The 27,224-nt window shown below is 48.5% G+C and overlaps 6 protein-coding genes and 2 non-coding genes across 8 annotated transcripts; 4 read left to right on the top strand and 4 right to left on the bottom strand.

The window, feature by feature from the left end:
• Positions 1-1,407: 1,407 nt before the first annotated feature.
• F4817DRAFT_329522 (uncharacterized protein) lies at positions 1,408-5,018 on the bottom strand. Its single transcript, XM_049302281.1, has 3 exons — positions 4,104-5,018; positions 2,287-3,977; positions 1,408-2,205 (listed from the first exon to the last, which is right to left on the bottom strand). The coding sequence occupies exons 1-3, from the start codon at positions 4,304-4,306 to the stop codon at positions 1,913-1,915; spliced, it is 2,187 nt and encodes a 728-aa protein (XP_049161765.1). The 5' UTR covers positions 4,307-5,018; the 3' UTR covers positions 1,408-1,912.
• A 251-nt stretch (positions 5,019-5,269) lies between these two features.
• On the top strand, positions 5,270-6,191 carry F4817DRAFT_302891 (uncharacterized protein). Its single transcript, XM_049299812.1, has 3 exons — positions 5,270-5,450; positions 5,502-5,955; positions 6,020-6,191. Exons 2-3 carry the CDS (start codon positions 5,806-5,808, stop codon positions 6,065-6,067), a joined length of 198 nt encoding a protein of 65 aa, XP_049161766.1. The 5' UTR covers positions 5,270-5,450; positions 5,502-5,805; the 3' UTR covers positions 6,068-6,191.
• A 1,490-nt stretch (positions 6,192-7,681) lies between these two features.
• F4817DRAFT_t43 lies at positions 7,682-7,770 on the top strand. The gene has a single exon. It is a non-coding gene; the product is annotated as a tRNA-Tyr (tRNA).
• A 1,538-nt stretch (positions 7,771-9,308) lies between these two features.
• F4817DRAFT_313340 (uncharacterized protein) lies at positions 9,309-14,533 on the bottom strand (the record flags this gene model as incomplete). The annotated part of the gene is made up of 2 exons (XM_049300232.1): positions 9,309-10,941; positions 10,992-14,533. 2 exons carry the CDS (start codon positions 14,531-14,533, stop codon positions 9,309-9,311), a joined length of 5,175 nt encoding a protein of 1,724 aa, XP_049161767.1.
• A 1,795-nt stretch (positions 14,534-16,328) lies between these two features.
• On the top strand, positions 16,329-19,641 carry F4817DRAFT_329531 (peptidase S8/S53 domain-containing protein). The gene is made up of 2 exons (XM_049302282.1): positions 16,329-18,577; positions 18,629-19,641. Exons 1-2 carry the CDS (start codon positions 16,854-16,856, stop codon positions 19,404-19,406), a joined length of 2,502 nt encoding a protein of 833 aa, XP_049161768.1. The 5' UTR covers positions 16,329-16,853; the 3' UTR covers positions 19,407-19,641.
• Positions 19,642-19,756: 115 nt separating this feature from the next.
• On the top strand, positions 19,757-19,838 carry F4817DRAFT_t44. Its single transcript has one exon. It is a non-coding gene; the product is annotated as a tRNA-Ser (tRNA).
• A 472-nt stretch (positions 19,839-20,310) lies between these two features.
• On the bottom strand, positions 20,311-22,297 carry F4817DRAFT_302928 (uncharacterized protein). Its single transcript, XM_049299813.1, has 2 exons — positions 21,911-22,297; positions 20,311-21,847 (listed from the first exon to the last, which is right to left on the bottom strand). Exons 1-2 carry the CDS (start codon positions 22,169-22,171, stop codon positions 20,687-20,689), a joined length of 1,422 nt encoding a protein of 473 aa, XP_049161769.1. The 5' UTR covers positions 22,172-22,297; the 3' UTR covers positions 20,311-20,686.
• A 269-nt stretch (positions 22,298-22,566) lies between these two features.
• F4817DRAFT_329535 (glycosyltransferase family 90 protein) lies at positions 22,567-25,930 on the bottom strand. Its single transcript, XM_049302283.1, has 5 exons — positions 25,754-25,930; positions 25,629-25,684; positions 25,458-25,562; positions 25,253-25,404; positions 22,567-25,196 (listed from the first exon to the last, which is right to left on the bottom strand). Exons 1-5 carry the CDS (start codon positions 25,789-25,791, stop codon positions 22,710-22,712), a joined length of 2,838 nt encoding a protein of 945 aa, XP_049161770.1. The 5' UTR covers positions 25,792-25,930; the 3' UTR covers positions 22,567-22,709.
• Between the last annotated feature and the right edge of the window lie 1,294 nt (positions 25,931-27,224).

The raw sequence follows: 27,224 nt of genomic DNA on the forward strand, positions 1-27,224 counted from the left end.
GCGGGAATTGCTATTAGCCGCCAAGTTAGCATATCACTCAGGGGTCCAGGCCACGTTTTTGGGGGGCCTAAACGTAAACCGAAGAGAGACGCCGTTGGGATGATCTCAACGAGATACCTACCACCCAAGCTGTAAATCTCCTCTCTAGCTTCTCTAATCCTTCCACAAACTACCACCTCCCACGTCCCATCGGGCATAATGTTAGATGGCGAAACGTCGCATTGCATAGCGCGTGGAAATCAAATTAGACCAGCCTTAGCTTAGCTTAGCTTAGCTTAGCTTTCGCTACCTACCTACTGCAAGCATGCTCGTCAGAAGTCCTAGGAAACCTGGAGACGGGAAGCACGATGACTGGATGCGGTGCTGGTGTTGTTGGTAGCCGACTTACAAGCATCGTGCGTACCATCCGCGCTTAATACATACATACATGCCAACTGGCGACGAGATCATCCCATCCCATCCTAGACCCGGTACTTGCGCGCATAGCTCCCTACCTATGTACGAGAAATCCCTTCCCCCCTGTCGATCCCCTCAGGGGAGGCCATAAAAAGATTCGAAAAGTTCCATGTTGTTGTTGCGGACTAGGTAGTCACTCCAGAGGAATGCGTTCGGCGCCACGGCTTTGCAGGATCCGGCTACCACGCGACCAACCTCGTACGTAAGTAATATCAATGCCCATGAGAGGCAGTGGTGTGTGTGTGAGAGTGTGAGTGTGTGGGCAAATAGTCCAGGCCACCCACACGCATCTCTGAAACGTGTATGCGTGTAGTGTATGTGTCCATCTACCCAAGGATCAATGACACCCTTTAAAAATATTCCGCTTCGGGCAAAGGCCATGTGCTCGCCGTTACGTCGCGTCGCCATGCCGGCGCCGAAACGAAGGTGCGGTAAGTTCAGCTGAGCCCGGGAAAGGGGGGGACGAGGAACGATGATATCTTGGAGTTGTCAGTCAGTTGCCGAGCTGAATGATTGGATGCTAGGTACTATTTCTGGCGTACGTAGCTGATCTTCCTGCTTCGGCGATAAGACAGCCTATTTGGTAATCACCCGAACATTAGACATCATCGTCCGCCCCCGATTCTAATCCCCGGCTCCTCGTCGATGAATGCTCGGAACGCAGGTGTCCCTCGATAACGAATCTTACTAGTTTGTAATTAGATGATATCATCCTTCGTAAACGACCTCGGGACTGTGTTGTTGGATGTCTCTATTTTTCAGCTATAGCCTCGCCGTAGATCTTAACAGACCATATAGGGGGGATCACACAATCCTCTTTCACGCACCTAGAATTAACAACTACCAACACCGGCTTGCTTACGATGCATGAGCTCGAATCCCTCAAAGGGTCTAAGTTATAGCATACAAAGCTCCCACAAATTCACCCATATCAAGGAAATACCATCTAGATGAAGTTGTGACAATTTCAATTTCGTAATTTTTGCTCCGAATAATGCTGACTACGTGATCAATGCACAGACCAGTGACCATGATATATAGAACTATATCACACAAAACAATCCACGCTGAAACCCCGACGCTCCTGGTATACAGTTCCCCCCCTTTCGCAATATTGTGCACAATGAAGAGGGGTTATATACCGCCCCTCTATAGTCATCTCTCCTTAATCGTAATCAATTTCTGCTAGAGGTAGCACTCTAGCATTGAACGTAATTAAAACCCACACCGGGTGGCAGATGAAAAGAACAATTTTCTCTCGCGCCTGCCCCTTATGCGAGTCACATCCCGGACGCATTATTCAACCACGCCCTCATTCCCCGTGCTCTTAAATTCATACATAAAGTGACCTGTAGCATCTGGTCGGTGCTGTTGAATCCCGGGAACGTATCTTCGCTAGTGTTATTAGCGTCTAAGGGTTCTGCTCAAGTGTGTTATAAACCTCCCCAAGGTTATCCTACATTCCTTCTAGAGGCTGAGCGAAGGTGTAGTTAAAATCTAGCAAGCCGTCTAGCATCCAATGCTGGGGGTCGAAGAAGTCGTAGTTCGCGTCACTTCCATACCCTAACCCAATCATACTATTAGCACCAGCGCTTAGGCCGTGACTTGCCGTTGGTGTTATGCCACCATTATTCGTCGCCATCGTCGTCAGATTCGCCAGATTATTATGCGGCAATAATGTGCTGTCCATATGTGTGGAAGACGCGGAAGACTCGTTACCTGAGTCTGGATTAGTTGGATGTTTAAGAGCTACTCGATATTAGTAAATCCCCCAAGCCACGCGAGCGAGGTATACTAATCGAGAGGAAAGAAATTAGGAAATGACCTTACCATCAAGTGTCCCACGGCCCTGAGCTTGATACTCTTCCCTCCAGCGCCAAATAGAGTCAAATACGAGACTCATGCTATGTCTACAACGGACCTTCAATTGCAAGGTATCGTCTATAAGAACAGAACTATCGTCGTCGTGAAATGACGTGTTGTTCTTATTGTCAATTCGTGCGCCATTCCACATCTGAACCATGAGCTCCGCTAGCCGCCATTGCAGGTCATTGTCTAGCACGCTCGTCCTGCGAATAGCATTGATGGTCTTATGAAATAGAGTTCTTCCCCTTTCGAAGTCTATCGTTTTAGCAAAGAACGATCTCATCAGCTTTAATAGCGCGAACCCGGCAGCAACGAGCATCTGTTGGATGTAATTAGTGGCATATAGTAATATATGCTGGTTTGTGTCTTGGAACAGGAGATCTAGGAAGCTTGTAATGGCTCGCCATAGGCCCATGAGATCGTCCATATAACCGGGAGTACTGCTGGAATCAAAGAATCCAGCGAGGCGAAGATGGACATTGGCAGCGGTTAAGTGTATCTCCACAATCGGCGATAGACGCTGTGAAAGGATTGATGTCTGTAATTCTTGGAAGTCCCGGCGGTACACCCGCATCAGCATGGCTCTGTGTTCGTCGCCGGCCACGCCCCTGGGATCGCTTGCATTGCTGTACATTTCCTTTGAGACCTTGTCACAAAACCTCTCTATTCTCAACCTAGCCTCAAGTTCAGGGGAAAGCGTGAAGGGACCATCCTCACCAGGGCGGATTGCCAATGTCCAGTCGTAGAGAGAAGTAGCCGGCTGGCCATAGCCGGTTCCAATAGACTGAGCGACAATGTTGCATACGGCCCAGGTCGTTACTCGGTCATGAAGCTGGTCCTTGTTAAGCTCTACTGATACGCGGGAGAAGTCTTGGGTATGGTTAGGTCGGTGTAGGCCAATACCTGTGGCAGCTTTCATCATCACACCACATAAAATATGGGTTGGGTCTGCCGTCGTTGTGCTTGTCGGTAGAGGCCAAGTACATAATAGGCAAAGGGCCTTAACGACGAAATAGCTATTCGGTACGTCGCCTACGGTACCCCAGAGCAGTCTATTCAGAGGGCCGCTTGACAGTTCGTGCAAGATGCTGGGCTTAGCATGGTAACGCCGCGAGGCAATGGCGATGATGGTCCAGAAGAGTAAGGCATGTTGCTGATAATATAAATCAGGAGACTGATGCTCGTTTAAAAATGGGAGGAACGGGTGGTAATAGCTGAAAAATTCCTGGAACAAGCCGTGGACATCCTGCTCGGTCAGCCGCACTGTCTCAAGCTCATAGGCATAATGGGTTGCGGCTAAGCTATACGACCCTCCTCGCTTGAGAGTCAGAAGGGACGTAACAGCCTCATCGGATCCCATGAGCGAAGGATTTCGGGTATGCGAATACGCACTATTTGCGACGGGGGATTGCAATTGAGATTGCAGGTCTTCGTCATCGTCAATTACAAAGCCTTGGGCTTTGGCCTGGGCTATCTTGCGACGTAACCGGTCGATCTCCTTTTCCATCTCGGCATGTTTCGACCTCTTGCCGATTCGTTTGAAATTAGACTCGATCTTGCACTCGAGTTTTAAACGATTACACCTCGAACAACTCTGAAATGGTTCTTGGATAACATCGCACCTAAGTTTCTGCTGCCTACATTCATTGCACGCACTATCCAAATACTGTTAGCTATGTGTCATCATGTAAGGTATGTATATGTATGTGCATATATGTATAAGCATTGATACATGTTGGGGTTAAGATATTATATAATACGCGAATGGATCGTGGACATACCGCTTCACTCCGGGTTGCCTCTTCTTTTCGGGCTCGGCGAGAGACTGATCTTCGTCGCCGATAACGCTGCCGGGACTGCTTTCTATTCCAAGACCCCCTTCGCTGCGCTTTCGCTTCATGGAGCCATGGCGATGAACGCTCACAGGGCTGGTAGGGCTCGTCGACGGCGCCGAAACGGCGCCGACAACTGTGTGGCCATCCATGCACTCTCAATTGACTAATTATATCAATCCAATTGAACGTGGACGAATGTGACCAGCTGTAAATTTGAGGTAATTTCTTTGCTCCGTATGGCTCCGTGCCGCTGCACCGGCCGAGGCTGAGTTTTGCTCAACTTTGCTTTACGTCGAGGTTCCGAGACCGATCACGGAATTGAGTAATTGGAGGAGGGGTCTGGGCTAATAGCGATAAGAGGATATGAGTAGAAATTTTGGGTGGGAGAGGCGACTTGCGGCTCCCTGACTTGACAACGGAAAAAAAAAAAAAAGTTGTTGGTTTTTTTTTTGCCGCTAACGCGGGGTGGCGGGCAATACGCTGGAAAGTGGATACTGAATACTGGATACTGGATACTGGATACTGGATACTGGATACTGGATAGTTACTAATAAAGAAAGAACAACTTAACAAGTAAGGGTAAGGTGAAGCAGGCAGGTAGGGCAAAGCAGTTAGGTAAAGAAAAATCAAGAATATAGTTTGGCGTTTGTCAAAGCAGTTTTAAGAATCATCCACATCCACTACCCATAAGCTCGAAACCTCATTAGACGCTGATAGTTTCAATTGACCAAAGAGATTGGACTAATTGGTCTCAATCAATCTCGAAAGGTCATAAGTATCGGAATGCACGTAGGGTCAGGTACCTACATTACCTAAAGTGAGGAGGTACCTAAACAGCAAATCATGGGTCCTGTAATGAAGGGAATGAGTTGTTCATTGTGCGAAGCTCCATCATCTCAAGCCGTCAACTGCATACAACTTGCATAGGACTTCCCTTGGCCGCCTTCCATCGACGAGTAAAAATGAGGGGTAACAAGGTCACACTTTACCCATCTTGGCCAACGGAATACTTGTCTAGGAAGGTAATCCCGGTCTAAGTGATCAGGTGCTCTTACCCCAATTTGTTTTCTTCAAATGAGAATCCCTGGCAGTCGAGGAAACATCATTTCAGTATTATATTCGCTTCGCTAGGTCTTTACAGTTTTCCAATTGACTCCAAGTAAAGATTTTTCTCTCTCTTTTCTTCTGTGATATGTTCTAAATGCTAAGAATAATTCAATTGATCAACTGATTCGCATTGTCGCACAATCGAGATAGCTACAAACAGCTTCGGCTCGACCCAAAAGAGTTGCGGTAGGCCAAAATGTCCCATTTAGTTCTTATCTAAAATAGGCAAGCCACTAGCGCTACCAGAAGACGCTACGCTACCGGGCAACTAGGTACACTAAGAGAATGCTCGGTCCGTGCACATTTACCGAAGTATAAGCGGCCGCTCTTCGGTTCCACCTATTATCATCCTACCATTCTACCATTCTACCATTGCATTCAACGCCATACAAATCACTTCTTACGTGTATCCTATATATTAAAAATCATATAATTCTAAGCCTACCACTTGGAACTACCGCCGCATTAAACCCGGGACGACGTACAAAGTAAAGAACGTGTATGTTTTGTGTGTTCGAGTGTCCGAGTAGAAAAGGTCAAAATGTCGACCGAGCACCAGCGCGGACACGTGCACCGAGAACTTGTCAAGGGCAAACTTCGACCGCCGTTGAAGCCGCCCTCGACCAAATCGTATACAGTTGCCCCGGCATCGATCAACGAAGTTATGGTGAGAAGGCCATCTGAGAGACAAGTGAGCCGTACGTGTTCATGATCAATTAAGCTCAATCCGAGCCTCGTTTTGACAATCTTTTCAGACGGTCCTGTTGAGATCTCGTCCGCGGCTACAGCTCAACCGTTTTTAGATCCCACGGTCCTTGAACGTCGTAGACGCAACAGCGGCATGACTTAAAAAACATGTGGAGAATATCGTCCTCAAACCCTAGTGGTATAGCCTAGGCAATTATGATTTATTCGGGATCTTGCTAAGTGCATGAGGGTGCAGTCATACCCTTTCAGTTCCCAGGAACGGAATGGACGGGTATGTTGAGACGAGGGCTGATCTCTCATATGCCGAGACCCTCCACTGCTTCCGGCTAGACTAGGTTTTGTATGCGTGATACATATCGCAGCATGCCGAGCCCAAGTCACATATCATTATCTTTGGTTTCGATGATGCATACTCGGAGTAGACCTACCGGGCTACTCAAATCGCCACATTGCTGCCATACTAGTGCTATGCAGCCTTCAGCCATGCTTTTTGTACATAGCTGCTGCTACCTAGCCGTTTCCCGCCTGACGTGGGTCTCCAATCTCGAGAGCTACATGGGGGCCACCTCGCGAGTCAAGTCATCTTTAAATGATCCTTACTATGTAATCAGATAAGTCTGGATTAGCAACCTTTTGCCGTTCTCTCCGCTCTCTGGACCCTACACGTATTTCCTACATGCATGCGAGGTGAATCAGACGAAACGGGTTGCTGGCACCTAATATTTGAGTTAGGGAGGTCCTCCAAACTGGTTCGTCGTTATATTAGGGTTTCCACACTGGCGTCTTTGCTCGTGAAACACACCAGTTATTCAACAGAAAATGTGAGTGGAAATTGAAGATCAAGCATGTGCTTCCGCCTCTCGCTCCCGGATTTCGCCCCCGGCCCTATGAGCTGTGCTCCGGTCCGCAGTGTAACGAAGATCCCGACTTTCTTAATGTAGCACTCACACGTACTGAGAGCTTTATGGACGGACCGACAATACCAAATAATGGTTATCGATCGGGCCCCCGCAGCGAATGTGGCCCTAGATGTTATCGGAATAAGCGACCTTATGGACCCGGATGCAGGTATGCGAAGGTAGCTTTGATAGCTACAAGTAGTTGTGATAAGGCTGACGAGCACACACGGGACATGCGCGTCGCCAAAATAGGATGCTCCTACTATGCTAGAAGCTCTATATTAAGTTTTGACATCAAACGTGTCGAATGTTCGACCAGCTCATGTTACATTCCGCATATTGTAGCTTCGACCGCTCTTTCGAGAATTCTACTCAAGTGGGATCGAAGATGGTATTACCCATGAAACGTCCCTCTCCAATGAGACGAATATGCAAGGGTTAACGTGTTCAACCACCTAGTTTATATCGAGATTGAAGAAGTGTATACCGGGTCGATGTGCTTTGGCTTTTTAGACTACGTACGAGAGATAACACGGTACCATCAAACTATTACTCGGCGTGCACCCTCGGGGTATATACGTATTCCTCCTCTACCCTTCACCGATATTGTTTATCATTGTACCTCGTCAAGTTGTCCCACGCATCCCAATGGCTCGGTATTCCGATCCACTATCACACCTTGGCATCAACTCGAATACCCTATCTCGACCCACGTCCTCGAGATAATACAGTTCAACCTCAGAACTTTACCTAGAGCTAGAAATCAACACAACACATAAGCTATACTAAAGGGCAAAGCTCTTAATACCACCCTTGGTAGTCTAGTTGGTTATGGCGTTCGGCTGTAATTGTGAAGATTGTATACCGAAAAGTCACCGGTTCGATTCCGGTCCGAGGGATCATATTTTTGATGTTGCTTGGTTCCCATCATCACCCCCTCTTTTTGTTTTTTTGTTTTTATACATAACAGATTCATCCCCAGGATATCAGCAAAACCTATCAACAAAAAGATTCGTAGAAAAACATAAAAAAAGAAACATACAACACCGGGGATTCGCTGGTCGTCACCGACCCAACTACTGGTCCGGCGGTATCCGGTTTATCGATGGGAGAGCGGACGGGATCCCGAGTTTTCCAGATCCTATGGTCGTATGTGAAGGACCAGGTTTCTAAGTATAACTTATATATCCTTACGGTAGGACTAGTAAGACTGGACTTTAGGTCTTAACCCGAACGATTTGCTTGTAGACCGGCCGTCTCACATACCTAGAGATAAAAAAGGTTGGTTGGGTCTGATCTCTTATTATGAATTGGCCCCTCAGAAACAGTGCGGCTTGAGATGTACGGTATACATTAGGTATAGTCAAACAGAGAAAGATGCGCTTGGGGGGGGAACTTTCCCGTCGAACTGACTGGCTTAGATATTTGAACGACAATACTGTTTTAACATGGTAGTAATATATATAGAAAATATCAGAGGACTTAATCAGACTTAGCTATCTTATAACGGGTAGGATGTAATATTGGGTAGGGATTTTTCTCGGCGCGGTTGGTCAATTGACGATGAGGTGGATTAGGCTTCTTAACACCTTCGTATTATATTGGGTACTTTGCTTAGGGACTACGATTCCACTGTTCTCCTATCGCCAGTCTATTTAGTTGTTGTAGACCTGCCGTTATACTCGGGAAGAAGGGACAAGTATTATGATAGTAGTTGAAACAAGAATAAGTCATACTTCCAAGATATAGGTTCTTATACTCATCTAAATTAGTCGATAAGGGGTCCGGATGGTGCCACTCTCTGAAAAAAGGAACAGAAACAACACGACACACCAAAACAAGGCGTAAATGCTAGACATAAAGCCCCTTCAATAATTCATGACCAGACGGCAAATTTGTATTCCCACCAACGCATCCAAGTACAGTACCTAACCTAACGTACCTACATAAGTCAAGCAAACCTAGCCAGCCAGCCATCCATAATCAGCTTCAATTTGCAAGCCCCCAGCCCAAACACGTGCGTAATTCGTAACCCTGCCATCTCTCCAAACGTCATAACTCATAAAACCCGTCCCTCGGGCAAAATCAAGTCGAGCCCCGGTCCAGCAAGGCTAACTTGCCTGCTCGCGATAACAATGAACTAGCTTTCTTCCTTCCTTCCTTCCCCTTTCCATACCTAACCAATCCCAATATGTTTGCGTGCGTGCGTACCTTAGGTACCTAGGTAGGTAGGTATCCAGACGGTAGAATGAATATAAAATAAATGCAAAAAGCTTTCCTGTGTGAAAGTATCTGTTGCCGACCAAGTGTGAATAGAAACTTTTCCTCATCCATCCGACCAGGTATTATGATGCGGGAAAAAAAAGAGTTAAAGAAAACATGAGAATAGCCCTCGGAGCAAGTATTCGACAAGCATATTACAGCTTCCCTGCATCCCCTAAGACGACCCCCTCCTTGCCCTATTCTGACTTCCCCGTCCGCTAAACAAGCGCTTCAACACCCCCTTCTGCGGTCTCTCCTCCCCCTCTTCCTCCTCATCGCCAACCACATCATCGTACAAGTTACGCGGCTGTCCCTGCTCATGCTCATACCCCTGATCTTGATCAAGCTCAGTCTGACTCTCCGTATCCGCACCGACATCCGCGTCCTCGCCCTCGTACTCGTACCACAGTCTCGGAACCAGTAATCGATACGGCACCGTGATGCCCGCCGGGTCGCGCGCGTTAACCTCCACGTTGAGACATACGTCCAGTCCACCTTGCAGGTCGACTTCGAATTTCGCCGCGCCCCCTGCTGCCTGCAGTTGCTTCGCGGTAAGCCCCGTCGGCGTACGGCGGAATGGCCGCGGCGGCGGCGCGTCCCACTCCGAGCTGGGGTTATCGTCGTAAGTACTGTAGTTGTTACTAAACCCGCCTGTGCCTCCGTGCTCGCCCCTAGTCGGCTGCGTGAATGCGCGGCGCGGCGACTTGGCTGTGAAATACGAATCATCACCGACCTCGTACTCATCATTGCGCTCTACACCTCCGCCGCGCATACGGCCCATATTCGGGTTCGCGCCCCCTCCCCCGTAGTAATCTAGCGCAGTAGGGGCATACGCAGCCGGTCGAGTCGGTGCGGCAGTCATAGTCGTAGCACGTGTGCGCCGGGCCCGCGACGCTTCGTACATGGCCTCCTCGTCCTCCTCGCTGTCGGGGCCCCAGCCGCCATTGATGCCGCCGTCATCGGGTCTGTCAAAGCTGTTCCTCCGGCGGCCGAAGATGCTGCCGCTGTTGTTGCCGCGCGGGCGGGAGTTGTCGACGCGGCCGAGCGAGAGGGTGCGTAGGAGGCCGCCTGAGCGCGACCCGCCGCTCGTTGAGGCACGGCGGGAGAGCGAGCGTAGGAAGCCGCTGCTGGAGACAGGAGGACGCGAACGGTCCGCGGGGTCACGGGCTCCGTCCTTGCGGAGGACGGATCCTTTTCTTTTCGATGAGAATCTGCGGAAGAGACCGCCCCGGCTACCTGGCGGAGTGCCCTCGGGGGTCATTTCGTAGTCCTCTGGAGGCGGAGTTGGCGGTGGTGTCTGCCCAGGCACGTACTCGCGGATAGAGCACCAGTTTCGGTGGGGGAGGAGACGCTTGTTGTTACGGGGTTTGCCGTCTACTCCGTTGGTAAATATAGGAATCATGTCCTCATCGGTCTCCTTGTCGAAATGATGAACCTTGTTTCGCTTATTAAGTATGTCGGCCATGATGTCAGGAGGCGGCGTGTTGGCAATGGCAGATGAGACGATGTTAGGCATATAGCGGAAGTCGTTGTGCTTAGCAAGCTCCTGTTTAGGGTTCGAGTAGAACTGGCCGATGGCAGCTAAGTGCACATCGCCGCTTAGAATCGTCACGCGAATAGACTTGTCCGCAGCAAGATCCTGAAGGTCTTCGATGACGACTCTTCGCTCATCCTTGTGGTTCTTTGCTGTCCAGTGGTCATCAAGATCATCAAGAACTTCAACGCCTCCGTCGAAGCGGTTGAGGAAATTGCCCAGCATACCCGCTTTTCCAAGGGCTTTGATGGGATCCATCAATCGTGAAGTCAAGCTAAGGATGTCAGCACTCTCGTATTAGATTTGCTCAGGATTGAAACTTACATGTTCTCTAGCCACACTAACCGAGGATAGGCAATTGGAACCCCCAGGAGAACGAGCAGATGCTGCGTCTTACCCCTGACAATCTCATCATAACAACGGTCCATAAGCTTCTTCCACGTATTTTCTCGTAAGACATCGTCTCTTGTACGCTCAGTCCGACAATCAACCGCGAGCAGCGCAATCTTGGATCCCAGGAACATGAACGTACTGCGGCTCAACTCGCGGATATAAGGTCCTGGCTTGACACCTAGAATCCAGCTCGGTTCAGTCTGTTCGGTTTCATCTGGTAGACTCTGGTGCTGGAAGAGCATATAGTATTTAAATGCAACATTGCCCAAGCCGCTGAATACTGGGGACTTCATAAAGTGATGGGGATAGGAACCAAAACCATCTATAATATCGTGATCATCGTACATGTTGACCATGGGGATTTGGCAGTTTGCAAGGCCGAATAAGCCTTGCGAGAACCACATCATGTATCTGTTTAGGTAGAACGTTTCCATCTCATCCTGCAACTCTGGTATCAACGGCGCGTTGTTTTTGTGCAGAGGATTCTTGATATCCAGCCAGTTATGGAAGTGAGGGCTCTCTCGCATGATAGCATCATTATAAAGCTGATCTCCACCCCCAAGCATGACGTGGAACGGTCGGGTTTGATGGTTGTTGAGCACATCACGCCACATAGGATCTGGTCCGCTGAAGTCATCTGGGTTCACGCTCAGGCTAAACCCATTGCAACTGTAGAACATAATATTCATCGACTCGCCCCGAGGGGGTACCCAGAAGCCCATGGCAGGACCATGGTTGATGCGGTAGGCTATTCTCTGTTGATAGTCTCGGAGTTCGACCTCAATGTTGAATCTCCAGAACGTGTGGCCTCGTTCCGCATGCAGCCGGAACCCACGAACGTCCTTGTACTTCCCCAGCTTCTCTCCGTCAACCTGCGTCCGTCTTTTACGACTAGTAAAAGAACCCGGAGGGTCAGGCCCGTTGCTGAAGTCAGGGGCAGTCCTTGTGAGTTCGAATAGACCATCATCAGGCTCCAATCTCGAAACATCCTTAGCTTCTTCTAAGTGTTCCACCGGCCGTACGTATAGTGTTTCTCCCCGTCTACCGAGCTTCGGTATGCCGGCGATTGGGTCTACATACTCTGGTGGAAGAGTCTGTTCCCCACGTAGCTCTACGGGAGGAGGTGGGAGGAGTTCAATAGGCTGGACAAAAAGCCGCAGAATCGGAGGAATATCATATGAAGACTCCGAGTCTTGTGTGACAATCATGACGCTGCCTCTCCATATCTCTAGGTTAGAAACCTCGTCGTTGCGGTTTGCTTGTGCCAGTGGCTTTTCGTAACGAAGGCCACAGTAACGTAGCAGCGGTCCGCATTTGAGATATAATGCTGGTTTAAACCTCGTCGGACCTTTGGTATCATCGTACAGGTCCTCGGGGGCTTCGGGTGGTGGTCGCGTCGTCGTACTACCTCTACGCTTACTGCTAGGGGGACTCTCCCACCATGGCGTAGCCTTTTCAGCAATAGGGTTAGGCTCTTCACTTAGGTCTAACAGAGGACCCGCTAGAGTTCCAACTGTAGCCTTCTTCCATTCCTCTAAGTACTTCGGTGGCTGATATATCCCTCGACCAGGCTTGAGCTTACTCCGATACATGTAATCGTGGATACCGAGTTTATGATCGTTCATATCTGAATCATAGTCGTCTTCTTCGAACATTTGTGCCTCATGTTTTCGATCCGGAAACGTAACAGATTTCACAACATTCCTAACGGGTGCCGGCGGGTCCTCTATATTACGTACCGGGGTTTGATAAGGGTGCTGTGACGGTAGTGTGTTTGGATTATTCCTTACGGACTCAGATCGGCCAAGCGCAACCGCGGCTGCAGGTCCTTTCTGTTGAACTGGAGGTTCTTTATATTCTTCTTGTTTTAGCTGCTTACCTCTTGCTGGTGGCCTTTCATTATACTCTGGCGAAATAGGCATTCTCGTACCCATCTCATTTCTAGGCTTGACAGTTCCTAGCGGGACGCCCACATCTCTAGGCACTTCACTTGGCCGCTCTTTTTGCGAATAGCGTCTGTACGGAGCCGTTGATCCTTCCTCGGCCTCCTTACGCGCGCTATACCAGGGGTCACCCGGCGGGTTTTTCTTAAGCTTGTTGCTTCCACTACGAGTGAGAGAAAAGCCTCCACTCACTGGAGTAATGGGTGACGTTGGTGAATTACTCTCTACATCTCTGGGTATATTGGTGTCGTTCTTAGCAGCTCTCTCACGAAAACTTAAGTTACCTTGGGGTATATCAGCCCTCTCAGCTGTTGTGACATTGCGATTTCTGACAACTGGAATTTGTGAGCGTGAAAACTGGTCGGGTAGCTGCCTGGCTTCTTCTAGGGGGCTACGACTCAAAGGCCCGTAGGATGCGGTCGCCGATGGTTGTACCGCTACTGGATCAGCAATAACTGTACGCTGTTCTTCTGGCCGGGCGTCGGATTGACGCCGATCTATAGACCGAGGCTGCTGGTTAATTTGACGTTCTGGTAGAAGCTGAAGCCTCTCTTGAATCGAAACACTTTCTCTCTGCGCTGCTCGTTCTCTTGCGCGATGCTCAGCAGCTTCTACACGGGCTCGTTTCTCTTCCTTGGTGATGCTATCGAGGGTCAGCTCGAGCCTTTGCAACGGTGACCGGTCGTCTGCCCACGTTGGGCGCTTTACTGGCGCATTCAGTGTTCCTTGTCTCTTTGGTGCAGAGGGATCCACAGTCTCCTTCTCTGCTGTATCGCCGTTTGTTGGCTTCCCTATAGATCTGGTTCCCTCTAGGCCCCGAAATGCCTGTTTGCCAGCACTCCCGCTTTCGTCAAAAGTTTGTAGACTTCGATCTAGTACAGGTGCTCGATTTAGCCTGTCAACCTCTGGGGTAGCATCTTTGTAGAAAGACTCGGACTCCATGGCCGCTATTCGTGCTTGAGGGGAACCGTAACCGGGAGAACCAAATCGGTAAGCCGAGAGCGGCGGCCCGGGCGAACCGTCCGGGTTGTAGGTGTACGTCGGAGTAAAGGCCGGGCTACTGTTTCTGTAAGGGTCCCTGTAGCTGACCGGCGGAGCTCTAGGGACGTCGGGAGCGGCTGGGGGAGGGGAAGGTGACGCGGGAGTCTCGTCGTAAGAGATGTCTTCTTGCGCCCGGCTAGTACGTCTCGCCCGTTTTCCCTGCGACTCTACGGGATATTGGTTTTGCCCGTAAGGCAGAGAGGGTGGACGGGGAGCTAGCCCGTTACCTGGGAAGTTGGAAGTAGCAGGTGATTGTAGAGGACTAAGTGTAGACTCTGTATAAGCGTCGGTGTGGTTGGTTTGTACGGATACCCGGTTCGACCGTGACTGCGACTGCGACTGCGACTGCGATCGGGAGTGGGAGTAAGTCTGAGACTGAGGCGGAGCGGCGGACTGATCCAAAGACTGTCGACGATCAGTCTGGTCATAGTCGACAGACATGCGGCGAGCTTTTGACGGGGGCAATTGGCCCCAATAAGGCGCCGACATTATGGGTAGCTATGTATCAGGCCTGGCGGTGATTGGGCTTCAAAGACAGGCTGAACTTGAATTGGGGGGGAGAGGGTCTCGAGACTAACACAGTAGCTCTCATCTGCGGGTGCCCATGATAGACCAATGCCATGCAGACACATGCGGTTCGGGTGGTTGAAGCCAGTAATTAATGCAGGGGGAGATGGGGGAGATGGGGAATAACAGGTTCAAGTATTCAGGACATATGTAACTTTATGGAGACGCAATGGCGAACCATAGGGATTATAGAAGTGTTTAGTTAGTGTTTAACGGTTAGTGTATTGATCTATATTGAAGGGCGCTGAGAAAATTAATAAGTTGGCTGGTAAAACTATTCCAACCTTCTCAGGCTGGCGCAAGGGAAAAAAAAGAAGCATCACAGGGATCTTTTTTTTTTTCCTCTTCGGATCTCCAAGCCTTACAAGCCTCCCGATTTTTCTCGTTTGAATCCTTGATTACGACTGGTGCGGAACAGGGGAGAATCAAACCATGTAACCCGGTAAGATACAGATCTGACCTCGTATCTCACCAGTAATAAAAGTTACCTACGGAGGGGAAAAAAGTAGGCGTCGCATATTCCCCGATGATGAATATGATGGATCTGATTTCCCGGGAAAAGAAGCGGTCAACCGGCGGAGTTTTTAGTATCGTATGCGGCTTGTAGGTTAGATACATATATGAAGTGGATTCGACCTGTTAGTCGGACGATATGGGAACAAGAACTTCCCTTTTTTTGTTGCCGTTGCCAAGGAATCGGAGTTGATCCTCGGGAGCTAAATCTGTTTGTCGCAAAATTATGTTGCGCACCAACCCGAAGTGATAAGACGGAAAGCCGAAACAACGGTGGCTGGCCGTGAGCATGCTTTATTGTAGATGAGATAGCTCCATCTTGTTTGTTTGATCGAAAACTAAAAGAGACTAATTGCGACGAGGACGATCTATCAATAGGTACTTACTTACATCAATCTGTATATCTTATATCTCAGCAACCTGAGCATTTAGACATACATGAACGACTTATGCGGATACTGGCTTGTTGGCTTGTTTGCTTGTTAGAGGAATGAGACTAGTTATCTCTTGCTTTCGGGAGGCATGACAGGCTTCGAGTTGAAGTATCGTCTGTTTTGGGAAATTCATTGGAGTAGGTTGCCCCCAACGTCGGCACGAGCCGTGGCTCCAACCGGATCACATATCGGGTCCGTACAGAGCTCTCCCTTCTTTCATTAGATGTCGATGGCCGCACACTGTAGATATTCGGTTGACGGTGATGTCATATCTGAAGGGGAAAACACTCTATTCAAGGTAAAGAGCGCGGACTTTGCAAGGCCATCACGACGAAATCTATAAATAAATAAAATAAAGTATATACCTCCTAAATATATTTTAAATGAGCCTCTAGGAACATGAATATTGCACTTTGCATAATGATTTTGTCATCAGCCTTTTTAACTCGGGCTAGAAAAGTTATACAAATGTAAGATATAGAGGTAGGTACATGGTGTTAGGTACCTTGCATTGAACAGGGACTTATGCAGCTTCAGTTATTACATACTTTGAGGCGGGCGAACCGCTTACTACAATAAACTAAGGTCCTATTTTAAGGGTCTTGATAGCCTAAGAGAGCCAATTATAACTTGAGACGATCTCCACAATCTTGCTAATCTTGCTAATCTAGTCCCCGAAAGGGAGTGGCGCGTGGCTCGGCTGCTCGGAAGCGTTTAGGAACACCTGGCTTTCCGCTGTGAGTTGCCTATTACCTTAGGCCTGTTTAGCGCAAAAGAACCTTGGACATAACGATTCGATTACGCCGCCACAGCCCTCCAACTTGTAACTTGCGTGCGCATTCGCGTTAACAACTACAGTGAAACCTTCTTTTCTCCCATCTATCTACATTCATTCTTTACAATACTCTTACCGGTTGATGAGGCAAACAAGCCGGTAGTATTGTAATATTTATTTAGTAGATTTTCATCTGCGTCAATTGATAGGGAGACTGCCTCTTCTTCATCTGATTAGTTAATTCCTTTACTGTTCATAAAGGGGTTTCGTGCATTGCCTTGAGCGAAGGTGTTTTGTTGCGTCTATTTCTTTTTCCCCGGTCGTTTAGCAGTGACTACATACATTCGAAATACCTTTAAGACCACCTCACTACCTATTTATCCCCTAACTCGATATCGAATTACCTACTTTACTCGATCTCATCTACCTCTCCGTTCCTTGAAGTTTGCTATATCGATAACTACCGACTCGTTCTGAGCTCTGCGGGGTGCTTCGACCGACGTCTACTCGATCCCACACCATGAAGCTCGCTCCTCTGGTTAGCTTGGTTGCCGGTGGCCTGGCTGGATTAGGCACCGCGGTCCTGCAACCCCGAAATTTCGACTCCAACGACTACTACGTCCTCCACCTTGAACGCGGTGCTCAGCCTAACCTAATCGCGTCTCGGCTAGGCCTCAGACATGAGGGCCCGCTAGGCGAACTCCCAGGTCATCACATATTCTCTACCCCTAAAGCCAGCGAAGATATTGTGAGGCGCGCTGTGCAAGAGCGTCGGCGCAAGCGGTCGCTAGGCAATGCGGATGTCCTAGATGGAGTAAAATCCTCCCACAAGCAGAAGTTACGGGCTCCCATGCAGAAGCGAGTCATCCCACCCCCGCCAGCTGATCTATATCCTGGGAAAAGAGAAGACAAGCCAGATGCGAAAGCAGTGGAAAAGCAAAAATCCGTGATGGAGAAACTTGGGATTTCCGACCCGATATTCAACGAGCAATGGCATCTTTTTAACCCCGTTCAAATTGGACATGACGTGAATGTCACTGGTGTCTGGCTGTCGGGCGTTACAGGCAAGAATGCGACTGTAGCTATTGTGGATGACGGGCTGGATATGTACAGCAATGATCTAAAGCCGAATTACTACGCCGCTGGTAGTTACGACTTCAATGACCAGAGACCGGAACCTCGTCCAACCCTTTCCGACGATAGACATGGTACCCGATGTGCCGGCGAGGTTAGTGCTGCAAAGAATGACGTCTGCGGCGTCGGTGTCGCATACGATTCCAAGATTGCCGGTATTCGTATTCTGAGTAAACTAATCACGGATGCGGACGAAGCCCTCGCAATGAACTACGATTTCCAACATAATGATATTTACTCTTGCTCCTGGGGTCCGCCAGATGATGGACAGTCGATGGACGCTCCTGGTATTCTTATCAAGAGGGCTATGTTGAACGGTGTGCAGAAGGGACGCGCTGAGAAGGGATCTATATATGTTTTCGCTAGCGGCAACGGTGCTCAGAACGAAGATAACTGCAACTTTGACGGGTATACGAACAGCATTTACAGTATCACTGTTGGTGCCATCGACAGACAGGGGTTGCATCCTTACTACTCGGAGAAATGCTCGGCTCAACTCGTTGTTACTTACAGCAGTGGCAGCGGTGATGCTATACATACGACCGACGTTGGAGAGAATCAATGCTATAACGGACATGGAGGTACCTCTGCTGCTGCGCCCCTGGCTGCTGGGATCTTTGCTTTGGCTCTGGAAGTACGACCTGACTTATCCTGGAGAGATATGCAATATATTGCCATGCAGAGCGCGGTGCCTGTAGACCTCGACACTGGAGATTGGCAACTCACTACTATCGGCAAGAATTTCAGTCATACCTTCGGTTACGGCAAGGTTGACAGCTACGCTCTTGTAGAGACGGCAAAGTCTTGGAAAAACGTTAAGCCCCAGGCCTGGTTTTATTCCCCGTGGCTGCATGTCAATAAGGATATCCCCCAAGGAGACAAGGGATTGGCAGTTACCTTCGAAGTCACAAAGGACATGCTGAAAGAAGCAAATCTGGAGCGTCTCGAGCATGTTACCGTGACGATGAATGTCGAGCACAGCCGCCGAGGTGACTTGAGTGTCGATCTCATCAGTCCGGACAACGTGGTCAGCCACATCTCTGCTACACGTAAACATGATGTTAGCAAGGAAGGCTATAACGACTGGACTTTCATGAGTGTGGTTCACTGGTAAGCTTACCAAGTTCTAATCTAGTGTTTTCACAGCTAATGATATTTTAGGGGCGAATCTGGAATTGGGAAATGGACACTCATTATTCGCGATAGCGTTGTGAATGACGACTCTGGCAAATTTATCGACTGGCATCTTAAACTATGGGGCGAGAGTATCGACGCCTCTAAGGCTACGCTATTGCCCATGCCAAACGACGACGATGACGCAGACCACGATGTAACAAGTACCGCTACTCCGCCCGCCGCCACAACCAACCTCCCTCCAAATCCAGATGCAACCAACACAGCAGGATCGACTGCTGTTCCAACAGACCATCCTGAACGCCCCACCAAGCCTAGTAAGACTACGGGCGACAGTATTGCTACCGAGACAGGTACCGAGTCTGCAGCCGCGGAGACGACTACTGCTGAAAGTTCTTGGTTGCCCTCATTCCTTCCTACATTCGGCGTCTCCTCTAGCACTCAAGCTTGGATCTACGGCTCTATCGGTCTCATCGTCGCCTTCTGCTGCGGACTCGGCGCGTGGTTCTGGTTTATGCGCCGCAAGCAGCGCCTCAACAACCCCCGGGACGACTACGAGTTCGAGCCTCTCAACGCTGATGACGGCGGTGATAACTTACGCGCATCCGGCGAGAAGGGTAACCAGAAGCGCCGCGCTGGTGAGCTGTATGATGCCTTTGCGGGTGGCAGCGAGGACGAAGATGACAATGAAATGGAAAGGGGTCGTTTCGACATAACCAGTCATGACGAAAGCGACGATGAGGAAGAAGGGAGAGGGGCTAACAGGGGGAAGCAAAGCTCTAGACTATTAGGCGAGGGGAGGTAGAGTCTCAAGCGGGACAAAGAGCTTTTGTAAAAACCGTCTTCTCGAAGCAAGAGATGTCTCTTCGAAACTAGAATCGTCATAGGTAGCATGGTGCTACTACTACCGCTGCTGTCCCTGTATATACATACTTACCAATATTGGCATATGGCATGGTTCGTAAGGCGTTTGGGGATTGCGAATTGAATATACATATATACATACCTACCTACATACCTTATCTAAATGTTTTTTTACATCATAGGTATCCAAGTGACTCCTCACCTGTTAAGGATTCGCATTCATATGTACCTAAGGTGGATCGTAAAGGGACAAGCTTATAAGGCTATCCACTCGCTCGTCAAATCATCCAAGGCGTGGTGGCAGAGTGGTCTAATGCGCAAGACTAGAAATCTTGTTCCTTCGGGAGCGTCTGTTCGAATCAGGCCCACGTCGCAACAATTTTCTTTTTTGCATTTTTGGACAATTTTGTATTTTTGTTCTCTTCATGTTCAGGCTATGGTTGATATAAGAGTTACACATACATACTAAAGTCGATATTGTAAAAAGTATAATTCGACTAGCAGAATTTTTCAAAATGTAAACTTAAAAGCTTATTTCTTATTAGTTAGTACGGATATATATATTACACCAATAGCCTGCCGACTTACTCCAACGAATAATCCACAACTATTTAACCTATCATAATGTAGGTGTCTCGACATCTTAAAAATTCCATAGCAAGCAAAAAAAGAAAGAAAGGCATCGTTGCAATTAGGTAGGTATGTAGATGAATGGGTAGATAGATAAATGCTCAGCAGCAGAAGTAGAAGCAAAACCCCTTTCTTTGCTTCTCATCCCTTTCTAGAAGAAACGAACTCGAATTCCCGGAAACGCCGTAACTTGCCCCGACTAGTCGTCCCTGATATGAATGTTCCTTAACCACTTCCACTTCAAAGTTACATACGTACCTGAGTACCTAACACATGCCACACGCGCCGCCTTTCGACAGTCTTCTAGTCCGACCCTTAAGCCCTTTCAAAGGGGTAAGTAAGTTAAAGCCTACGGCACATATTTGTCTTTCCGGCTTTCAGTGACTGCCTTGTCCTGACCTGACCTGACCTAACCTTGAGGAAAGGCAAGTATGCATGCATATATGTAAAAACGCTACTTTCGATTCGACCCAACGCCCATATCCCCCTCCCCTTACACTATGCCTTTCTTCCTTAACTCTTTCCTTACGCGCTTTCCCTCTCCCCTCCGTTTCCCTTATACCGCCCGTCCGCTCTCGCCCCGTCCCAAAATCACCCCGTATACGCCGACGAGCTCAGTCCCTCCTTCTCCATATCCCGCACATACTGCTCCCAGACGTCCACCACGCTACCATAAAACTCGACATGCGCGTCCGCCAGGCCACCTAGCTGGCGCTTCAGCTCGATGCGCTTGATGCGTTCAAAATCAACAACCTCTTTCACAACCTCCTCGTCAAAAGCTTGGCTTGTCTTCTTCGCGCGCTCGGCTTCCGTCGTCAGCTCGTCGATACGCATCTCAAGCTTGCGCAGGCGTTCGCGCCGGCTGGCCTCGTGGTCTACGCCCCGCACGTCCTCGATCTTGGACCGGATGAAGCCCCCGGCGCCGCCTAACGCACCTGCGCTCCCATACCCGTACCCCGAAGCCAGCGAGTCGCGGTCCGCCGTTGATTTGTTCAGGTACTCGGTGAGTTGCTCGTGGTCGAGTTGCTTCTGCTCGCGCGCCTTGAGCAGGTTCTTCAGCGCGAGGCTGTACGCTTGCATATCTCGCAGACTGCCTAGATAGTCCTGGTCCGTGTGCTCGCGCAGCTTTTTCAGCCCTGTCGCTGTGTCCTCCACACTAGCTGCAAATCCGTGTACCGCGCCCTCCACGCCCGGTTCTAAGGTGATCAGTTTTTGAAATTGCTCTGTGAGGTCCCGCAGGTCCGTCTCCAGGTCTACTTCCCGTCGGGCGACCCGCGCCACGACCTTTTCCACGTGCCCTAAATCTTCGTCCAGCTTATCGCTCTTCTCGCGAACTTCGACGAACCGCTTATCGTGCTTGTGAACCTTGGTAAAGGCGTTGATGAAGGTGTCGGCAAAGTTGTCAAAGACGCCGCCGCTCCCCTGGTCGGAAGCCGTGCTAGTCCTAGAGGCACGGGACTTCATAGTCGCATTCCAGTCGGGGGACTCGAGGAAGGTGTGGAAGATAGGCGCTCGGCGGAGGATGGGGTGCAGGGTGATGCGCGCGAGGAAACGTTGTAGGGAGAAGCCTCGTCGGTTGGTGAAGTCTGAGCCGAAACGATCGCCTCGCACGTACTCCATGCGTTGCTTATCTGGCAGCGGTGGTACCGCGCATGCTGGGTAGTCCTTAGACAGGGTCTTGTAGAGGAAAACGAAATCGGTAAAGCGACGACGGGAGGTGAAGGTTGATTTTTGAAAGGAGGGGAATGTCGACTATGTCGGCGATTTAGTATACAGACATGATACCACAGTATAGCAGCTCGAACGTAGTCTTACATGAGTGGTAATTAAATATGATACGAATGCATCTTTAGTACCGTCTTGCTCCTTACGAGGCTCAGATACGATACACTCAAGAATGTCGCCGGACAGGCCGGGATCCAGGCGCTCCAAGTCGGCACCATGATGTTGGGCTTGGGCGCTAGGGGGTTCTGCTTCTATAGTAGGTGTAGATGAGCTGGAACCAACCATTCCGCTCTCATTGTTACTGCTGTTCCACGGAATATTGGAGAATGTGTCTTCGTCGATAACCGCCATGGTCAGTGGGGGTCTCAGTCCGGTCTTCACCACAGCACAGCCTAGCGCACAGATTGAATAGTAGAGATCCTATTGGTATAAACGATGCATTAATGGTTCCTAATTTCAAAATATTATCGCAATGAGCTATGATAAAATGCGTTATTACTCCGAGAGGGTTAACGCCGCTATCGTCGATGTAGTATTCCGTAGAGGTGCTGAAGTTGATGATGTGGGATTGGAGATTGGGGATTGGTTTAGGTTAGAATCTAGATGATTCAGGTGGGGAGCAAGTCGGAGAGCTGCCTAGGAGGTATGTATCGGGTACCTAGCCTAAGTACCTCGAGGGCTGACATGACTACGTCACACCATGCAATATTTCAAGTTAAGCTTTATGCAAATCATGAGTTATTAGCTTATAGAACATGGAACCTGGTTACTTTTCTACCTAATCGATAACATCTATAATTACCATCAATAATACTTTTAATGACATTATATTATTCTATATATATACTCGTTGTAATGCCAAAAATTCCCCCTAGCGCCTCCGTTATTCTTACAATGCAAAACCCATATTGTCCCTGTCCTCGTTAATAATTCGTCCCCACTCCAGTAGCAACCGGAACATATACACCTCCATATCCTCCCTCCTAATAGCCTTATCAGTCCACTTACGCCCCTCCTCCGCGATCCAGCGCGCGTCTTCCAACCGGCCCTGGGTAAGCCGCGATTTCCCATTGATCGGCCCTCGATTCTTGAGACCGATGAAATATGCCAACGTGCTATGCAGACCGTGGTAGCGTAGGTCAACCGGCACGAAGTGTACCCACGGCATTAGCCGCTCTGTGTACCACTCGCGGAAGATAGTTGACAGCACTGGCACGCTATTAGACCGAAGAATCGGAAGTAGATCAGATGGCCCGTCCGCGCTATCAAGTACCATGATATATCGGTTATCAAATGCCTTGGCCGGCTCCTTGAAGCCAAATTCAGTTCGCAGAAGCTGGCAATGTTTTGCATCCGTACAGGACCCGTCATCTGTAAAAGAGAACTGAAAAGGTAGAGGACCATTTGCCTCTTCCAGTAACGTCTTTTCGTACTTGAATTTGTCCTTCCCATCAACTTTGTCGCCGAGAAGTACAGATATCGCATCATTGGCACTAGCGTTATTTGCAAGATGAACTAATCGATGCCGGTGTCCGCCGAAAAGCGAAGAATGCGTTATGATTCGCGAATCGCTGGCGTCCCCTTGCCAGAAGACAATATCCTTCTTCTTTTCAAACGCTACATCGTCTGGCCCACGTAAGTTGGGGTTTATAAGCGGGAAGAGAATATCGTTGAAACTATCCGTCTTTGATCTGCTAAAGACTGGTAAAAGGTCTTGCTGCAAGTCATAGAGATGAGGCGTCGTGTGAAAGTCGTGGAGGTTGAATATGTCCGGCTGATGACACGGGTCGAGAAACATCTCCCAGTCTTCCAAGAATTGGCCCTGGGAGTGAGGTTTCACACACGAAGGACAGAAATCTCTCACGTCCCAGTGTACTCCTCCACGTGTAGCGGAACCAGGCGGGCAGGCCAAGGCTTCCAGTTGTCGAAACTTCGTTGGAGATACGTATGTTTGGGTATCCGGCTCGAGAACAGCCTTAGCCGTATCGATAGGAATATCCCTTGCCAAATTTGGCTCCTCTCCCTGACGTTTACGTGTGCGATGAGGAAGAAGCTGAAACCGCCCCCTACTTCCCGCCATAGTTAATCTATGGACATCATCCCAAGGAGCCAGGATCCTTGGTCGCTCGTTTAGATTGATAGCAATAGACATGGGAGGGAGGTGTTCAACAAATGTTGAAATCATCGATGCCGCATATTCTACTACCGCCCTCTGAGGCGACAGTGGGTGCAGGTTGTAGGATACTTGGCCATCGGCAATTTTAATAATCGCAATATCCGGTAACCCGTACAATTTTTCTAAGCCCTCCTGGATCTGTTGTGGCTTCATGCCCCAAAAGGGTTGGAGATCTTTCTCGATCTGATCAAATTTGTCGATGATAACCGATTTTCGTTGCCGTGCGTACTCAAACCACTTGTCGAAGTTTGGTGGCGGGTCGCGCCCCTGATGACGATCTTTGTATTCTGTAACGGCGAGCTTCAGCGTAGTACTGACGGTTGCATGTCGGAGCCAGCGATCTGCTTCTACTCTTCTCCTATAAACAAGCTCGTCAACAGGGTGGCGATCCAGTTGCCCGTTTTTGAATATAGCATAAATCGTTGATGTGAATATAATACAGACAAGCAGACACAGGAGTACTACTCGCTTGAAGACGACAATCCATCTCATGCTGTTTGCGTATGTGAAGACAACAAAACCAACGGAGATAATAGACAGCACTATCAGCGGTTGGCTAGCTGAGGTCTGCTGGTATGTCCCGATCAACGAGACACTCTGAACGCTGGCTAGTATACCAGAAGTGAAAGTCGCGACGGCCGTAGGTTCTAATACAGTTGAATCACAAGCCCAAAGTGTCATTGATATGATGAGTGTGGAGACAAGCAGTCCTGTGCTAAAAACATCGAAAAAGTAGAGGGAGCCGATCCCCCTAAAAGGGTGGTGGTTAATGATCTCGCGATGCTGAGATATCCGCGTCTCTAGACATAGAAGCAAGACACCAGCGGATGCCATGAGCAGGATCCCGCCAAGCGTTCGTAGACGACCCTTCGTAGTCCGCGCCCATGAAAGCACCCTCCATGACATAACTATAATGACCGCATCGGTGAGAACGCCCACCCACTGCAAGAATGGGACGAGGGTGCCCCCCTTCCCATAGGTCGTGCAAAAGTACGTAGACCTTAAAGTGAAATCGCCTGTCATAAAAACTCCATAACTAAACACGATAGTACTGGCGAGGACATTGATAGGAGAACTTATGAGCCAATTCTTAAAGTCGTCTAACGGATTGCCCCACATATCTTCAGGCTCATCAGACATAATCGTAGGCGCACGGTGTGAAAAGAACTCATAGACAGCTAGGAGTACAGGGAGAAAAGCCTAAGGCACGTTAGACATATGTGTTACTTTGGTGGTTGTGGGGAGATGCATTTTACCTCTACGCCTTCAGAAGCACATTGGAAGTAAGTGAGGACTTGATGTGCGATCTCCAAACGGAAGACAATGAGAAGTATTATACAAGGAACATAAAAACGACGAGGGCGGTGTGGCAGGGACGACTGCATTCCCTTCAGAACCGCCTCCGAATCTATCACGCAATGTCAGAAGCTGTTTCTTTACGGAATGATAATGTAAACTTACCAAATCTCCCATCTGCGCCGGGAAGCCATTTTGAAAACAGGCTAGCTATGAAAGCTACCGTGCCTGAGATGAATAAGAGTAAAAATGAGGACAGTCGTGGTTGATCTATACGGTGTGAGTCTTTGAGTATCCAATAGTTATGTAAGAGTATATATATATATATGAGCGTACCTATTAACGAATGTCTCTGTAATGAACATGATAACCAGATATATGAACCGAGAAAGCTACATACACGCCAAGTTAGCCACTACCTCTCATAACAACCCAAGGTTCAAATGCTCATCCCAACTTACCAGACGGACGTCAGCCTCGAACCCCCATCACGTGCCATTAGGACTGCATAAAAGCCAGTCGTAACAAAGCCATTCAATGGAGATACGGCATGTAATGTTTCTATGTAGTAAGGAATGAATTGACGAGTTCGATATGAATGGTATAACTACAAACGGAGCCCTGCTAAAAACCAAAACCCGCTGAAAAAGGAAATGGAGATCCCTATTTCCCCCTGGCTGTGGCGCAGCTGATATATGTGCGAAGAACGTATTACGAACTGTGTCAGCTGGGCTAAATTATGTGGGGTTTCACAGTACGGATTTGGCGTAACGGACTATTATTCTCTTAAGTGCTCATATTAAACATATAGTAGACTTTATGCAATAAAGGAAGATTATAGGTATAAACATAAGAGCATTGTACAAGACGCAAGGAAGACATTATATACGACCATCTGGTACATTAAGCGGGTTAGTAAGAGTAGTTCAAGAAATTCATTGTAAGTTAAACAGTAACCTACTACGACTTACTGATCGAAGAGAAATGTCTTCCAAGTATTAACTAACTCAACCAAGTTTCAGGTAGTTGTATAGAAAACCAGCTTCAGTCAAGAATACATCAGAAGTATTCTTATACTGTCAAGTATAATAGTAGAAAGATAATTTTGTTTCCTCGAGTATCCTGAGCGCTTTGTATGTTGCTCCTGGCGGCGCCTTCACGTTGCCTTCTCGCGCTACTAGGAAACATGATACCTAATATTGTCAAGTAAACTCAAGATTCGCCCGTACTATCGAGCTCGATATACGCATGAAAATGAAGACAAGAGTTGTACACTAGCATCGTGATATAACATGCACCATATTTACGGCGACAGGATGGGCTATGCGCCTCAAAACAGACTTGATGTTGGAATTTTTTATACATGTGTGTTCTATATTCAAATAGATAGGAGAACGGTGAGTATCTTCACTTGTAGGTTCTTATTAAGAAAGAAAAAATGGGCCGAATATAACTTATGCTATGACGTACATGGTCTATAGATAATATGCTATACACCGACATATGAGCCAGCGCGAAATAAAGTTAAGTAAGTTGATTGCATTTCCTCTTCTTCTTTAATATCACTAGCTGTTGGTGTTGCAGTCAACGAAGTAGCCCAGAAGAAACAGGATTCGCCAATTTAGCCTCAACCACGTTCCCCCAAATCTACATCCAACCAGTTTTAATTCCTCATCTATGATTGCCGCGTATGGAAGTTAACTTGGCTATACAGGCCATGTGTAAAGAAGTTATTGGCCGGAAGATATCGGAATAGTCTCGAAATCCCTAGTATAGAATCACGCATGGTAATGGAAACTACGATATAGTCGTCTCTAATACAGGATTTAAGAAATGTCCTCACGTGTCAGATGAATACTACCTAAGGTATGTGTCTCCTCCCTTTTTGTGACCTTGTTAGCCACATTGCAGGTGGCAAAATACTATCCTAAA

The sequence above is a fragment of the Daldinia loculata genome (assembly GCF_022478755.1).
Source record: "Daldinia loculata strain CBS 113971 unplaced genomic scaffold F4817scaffold_9, whole genome shotgun sequence".
Classification (NCBI taxonomy): Eukaryota; Fungi; Ascomycota; class Sordariomycetes; order Xylariales; family Hypoxylaceae; genus Daldinia; species Daldinia loculata.

Excerpts from the sequence above, each read along its gene's own strand:
- F4817DRAFT_302891 (XM_049299812.1), top strand. The coding sequence starts at position 5,806 with ATGTCGACCGAGCACCAGCGCGGACACGTGCACCGAGAACTTGTCAAG. Across the intron at positions 5,956-6,019 it reads GAAGGCCATCTGAGAGACAA|ACGGTCCTGTTGAGATCTCG; the intron begins GTGAGCCGTACG and ends CAATCTTTTCAG.
- F4817DRAFT_302928 (XM_049299813.1), bottom strand. The coding sequence starts at position 22,171 with ATGGCGGTTATCGACGAAGACACATTCTCCAATATTCCGTGGAACAGC. Across the intron at positions 21,848-21,910 it reads CATATTTAATTACCACTCAT|TCGACATTCCCCTCCTTTCA; the intron begins GTAAGACTACGT and ends TCGCCGACATAG.
- F4817DRAFT_329535 (XM_049302283.1), bottom strand. The coding sequence starts at position 25,791 with ATGGCACGTGATGGGGGTTCGAGGCTGACGTCCGTCTG. Across the intron at positions 25,685-25,753 it reads TCGAGGCTGACGTCCGTCTG|CTTTCTCGGTTCATATATCT; the intron begins GTAAGTTGGGAT and ends GCGTGTATGTAG. Across the intron at positions 25,405-25,457 it reads CGGCGCAGATGGGAGATTTG|ATTCGGAGGCGGTTCTGAAG; the intron begins GTAAGTTTACAT and ends ATTGCGTGATAG.
- F4817DRAFT_329531 (XM_049302282.1), top strand. The coding sequence starts at position 16,854 with ATGAAGCTCGCTCCTCTGGTTAGCTTGGTTGCCGGTGGCCTGGCTGGA. Across the intron at positions 18,578-18,628 it reads TTCATGAGTGTGGTTCACTG|GGGCGAATCTGGAATTGGGA; the intron begins GTAAGCTTACCA and ends ATGATATTTTAG.
- F4817DRAFT_329522 (XM_049302281.1), bottom strand. The coding sequence starts at position 4,306 with ATGGATGGCCACACAGTTGTCGGCGCCGTTTCGGCGCCGTCGACGAGC. Across the intron at positions 3,978-4,103 it reads AGGCAACCCGGAGTGAAGCG|TGCGTGCAATGAATGTAGGC; the intron begins GTATGTCCACGA and ends GTATTTGGATAG. Across the intron at positions 2,206-2,286 it reads GGGCCGTGGGACACTTGATG|CTCTTAAACATCCAACTAAT; the intron begins GTAAGGTCATTT and ends AATATCGAGTAG.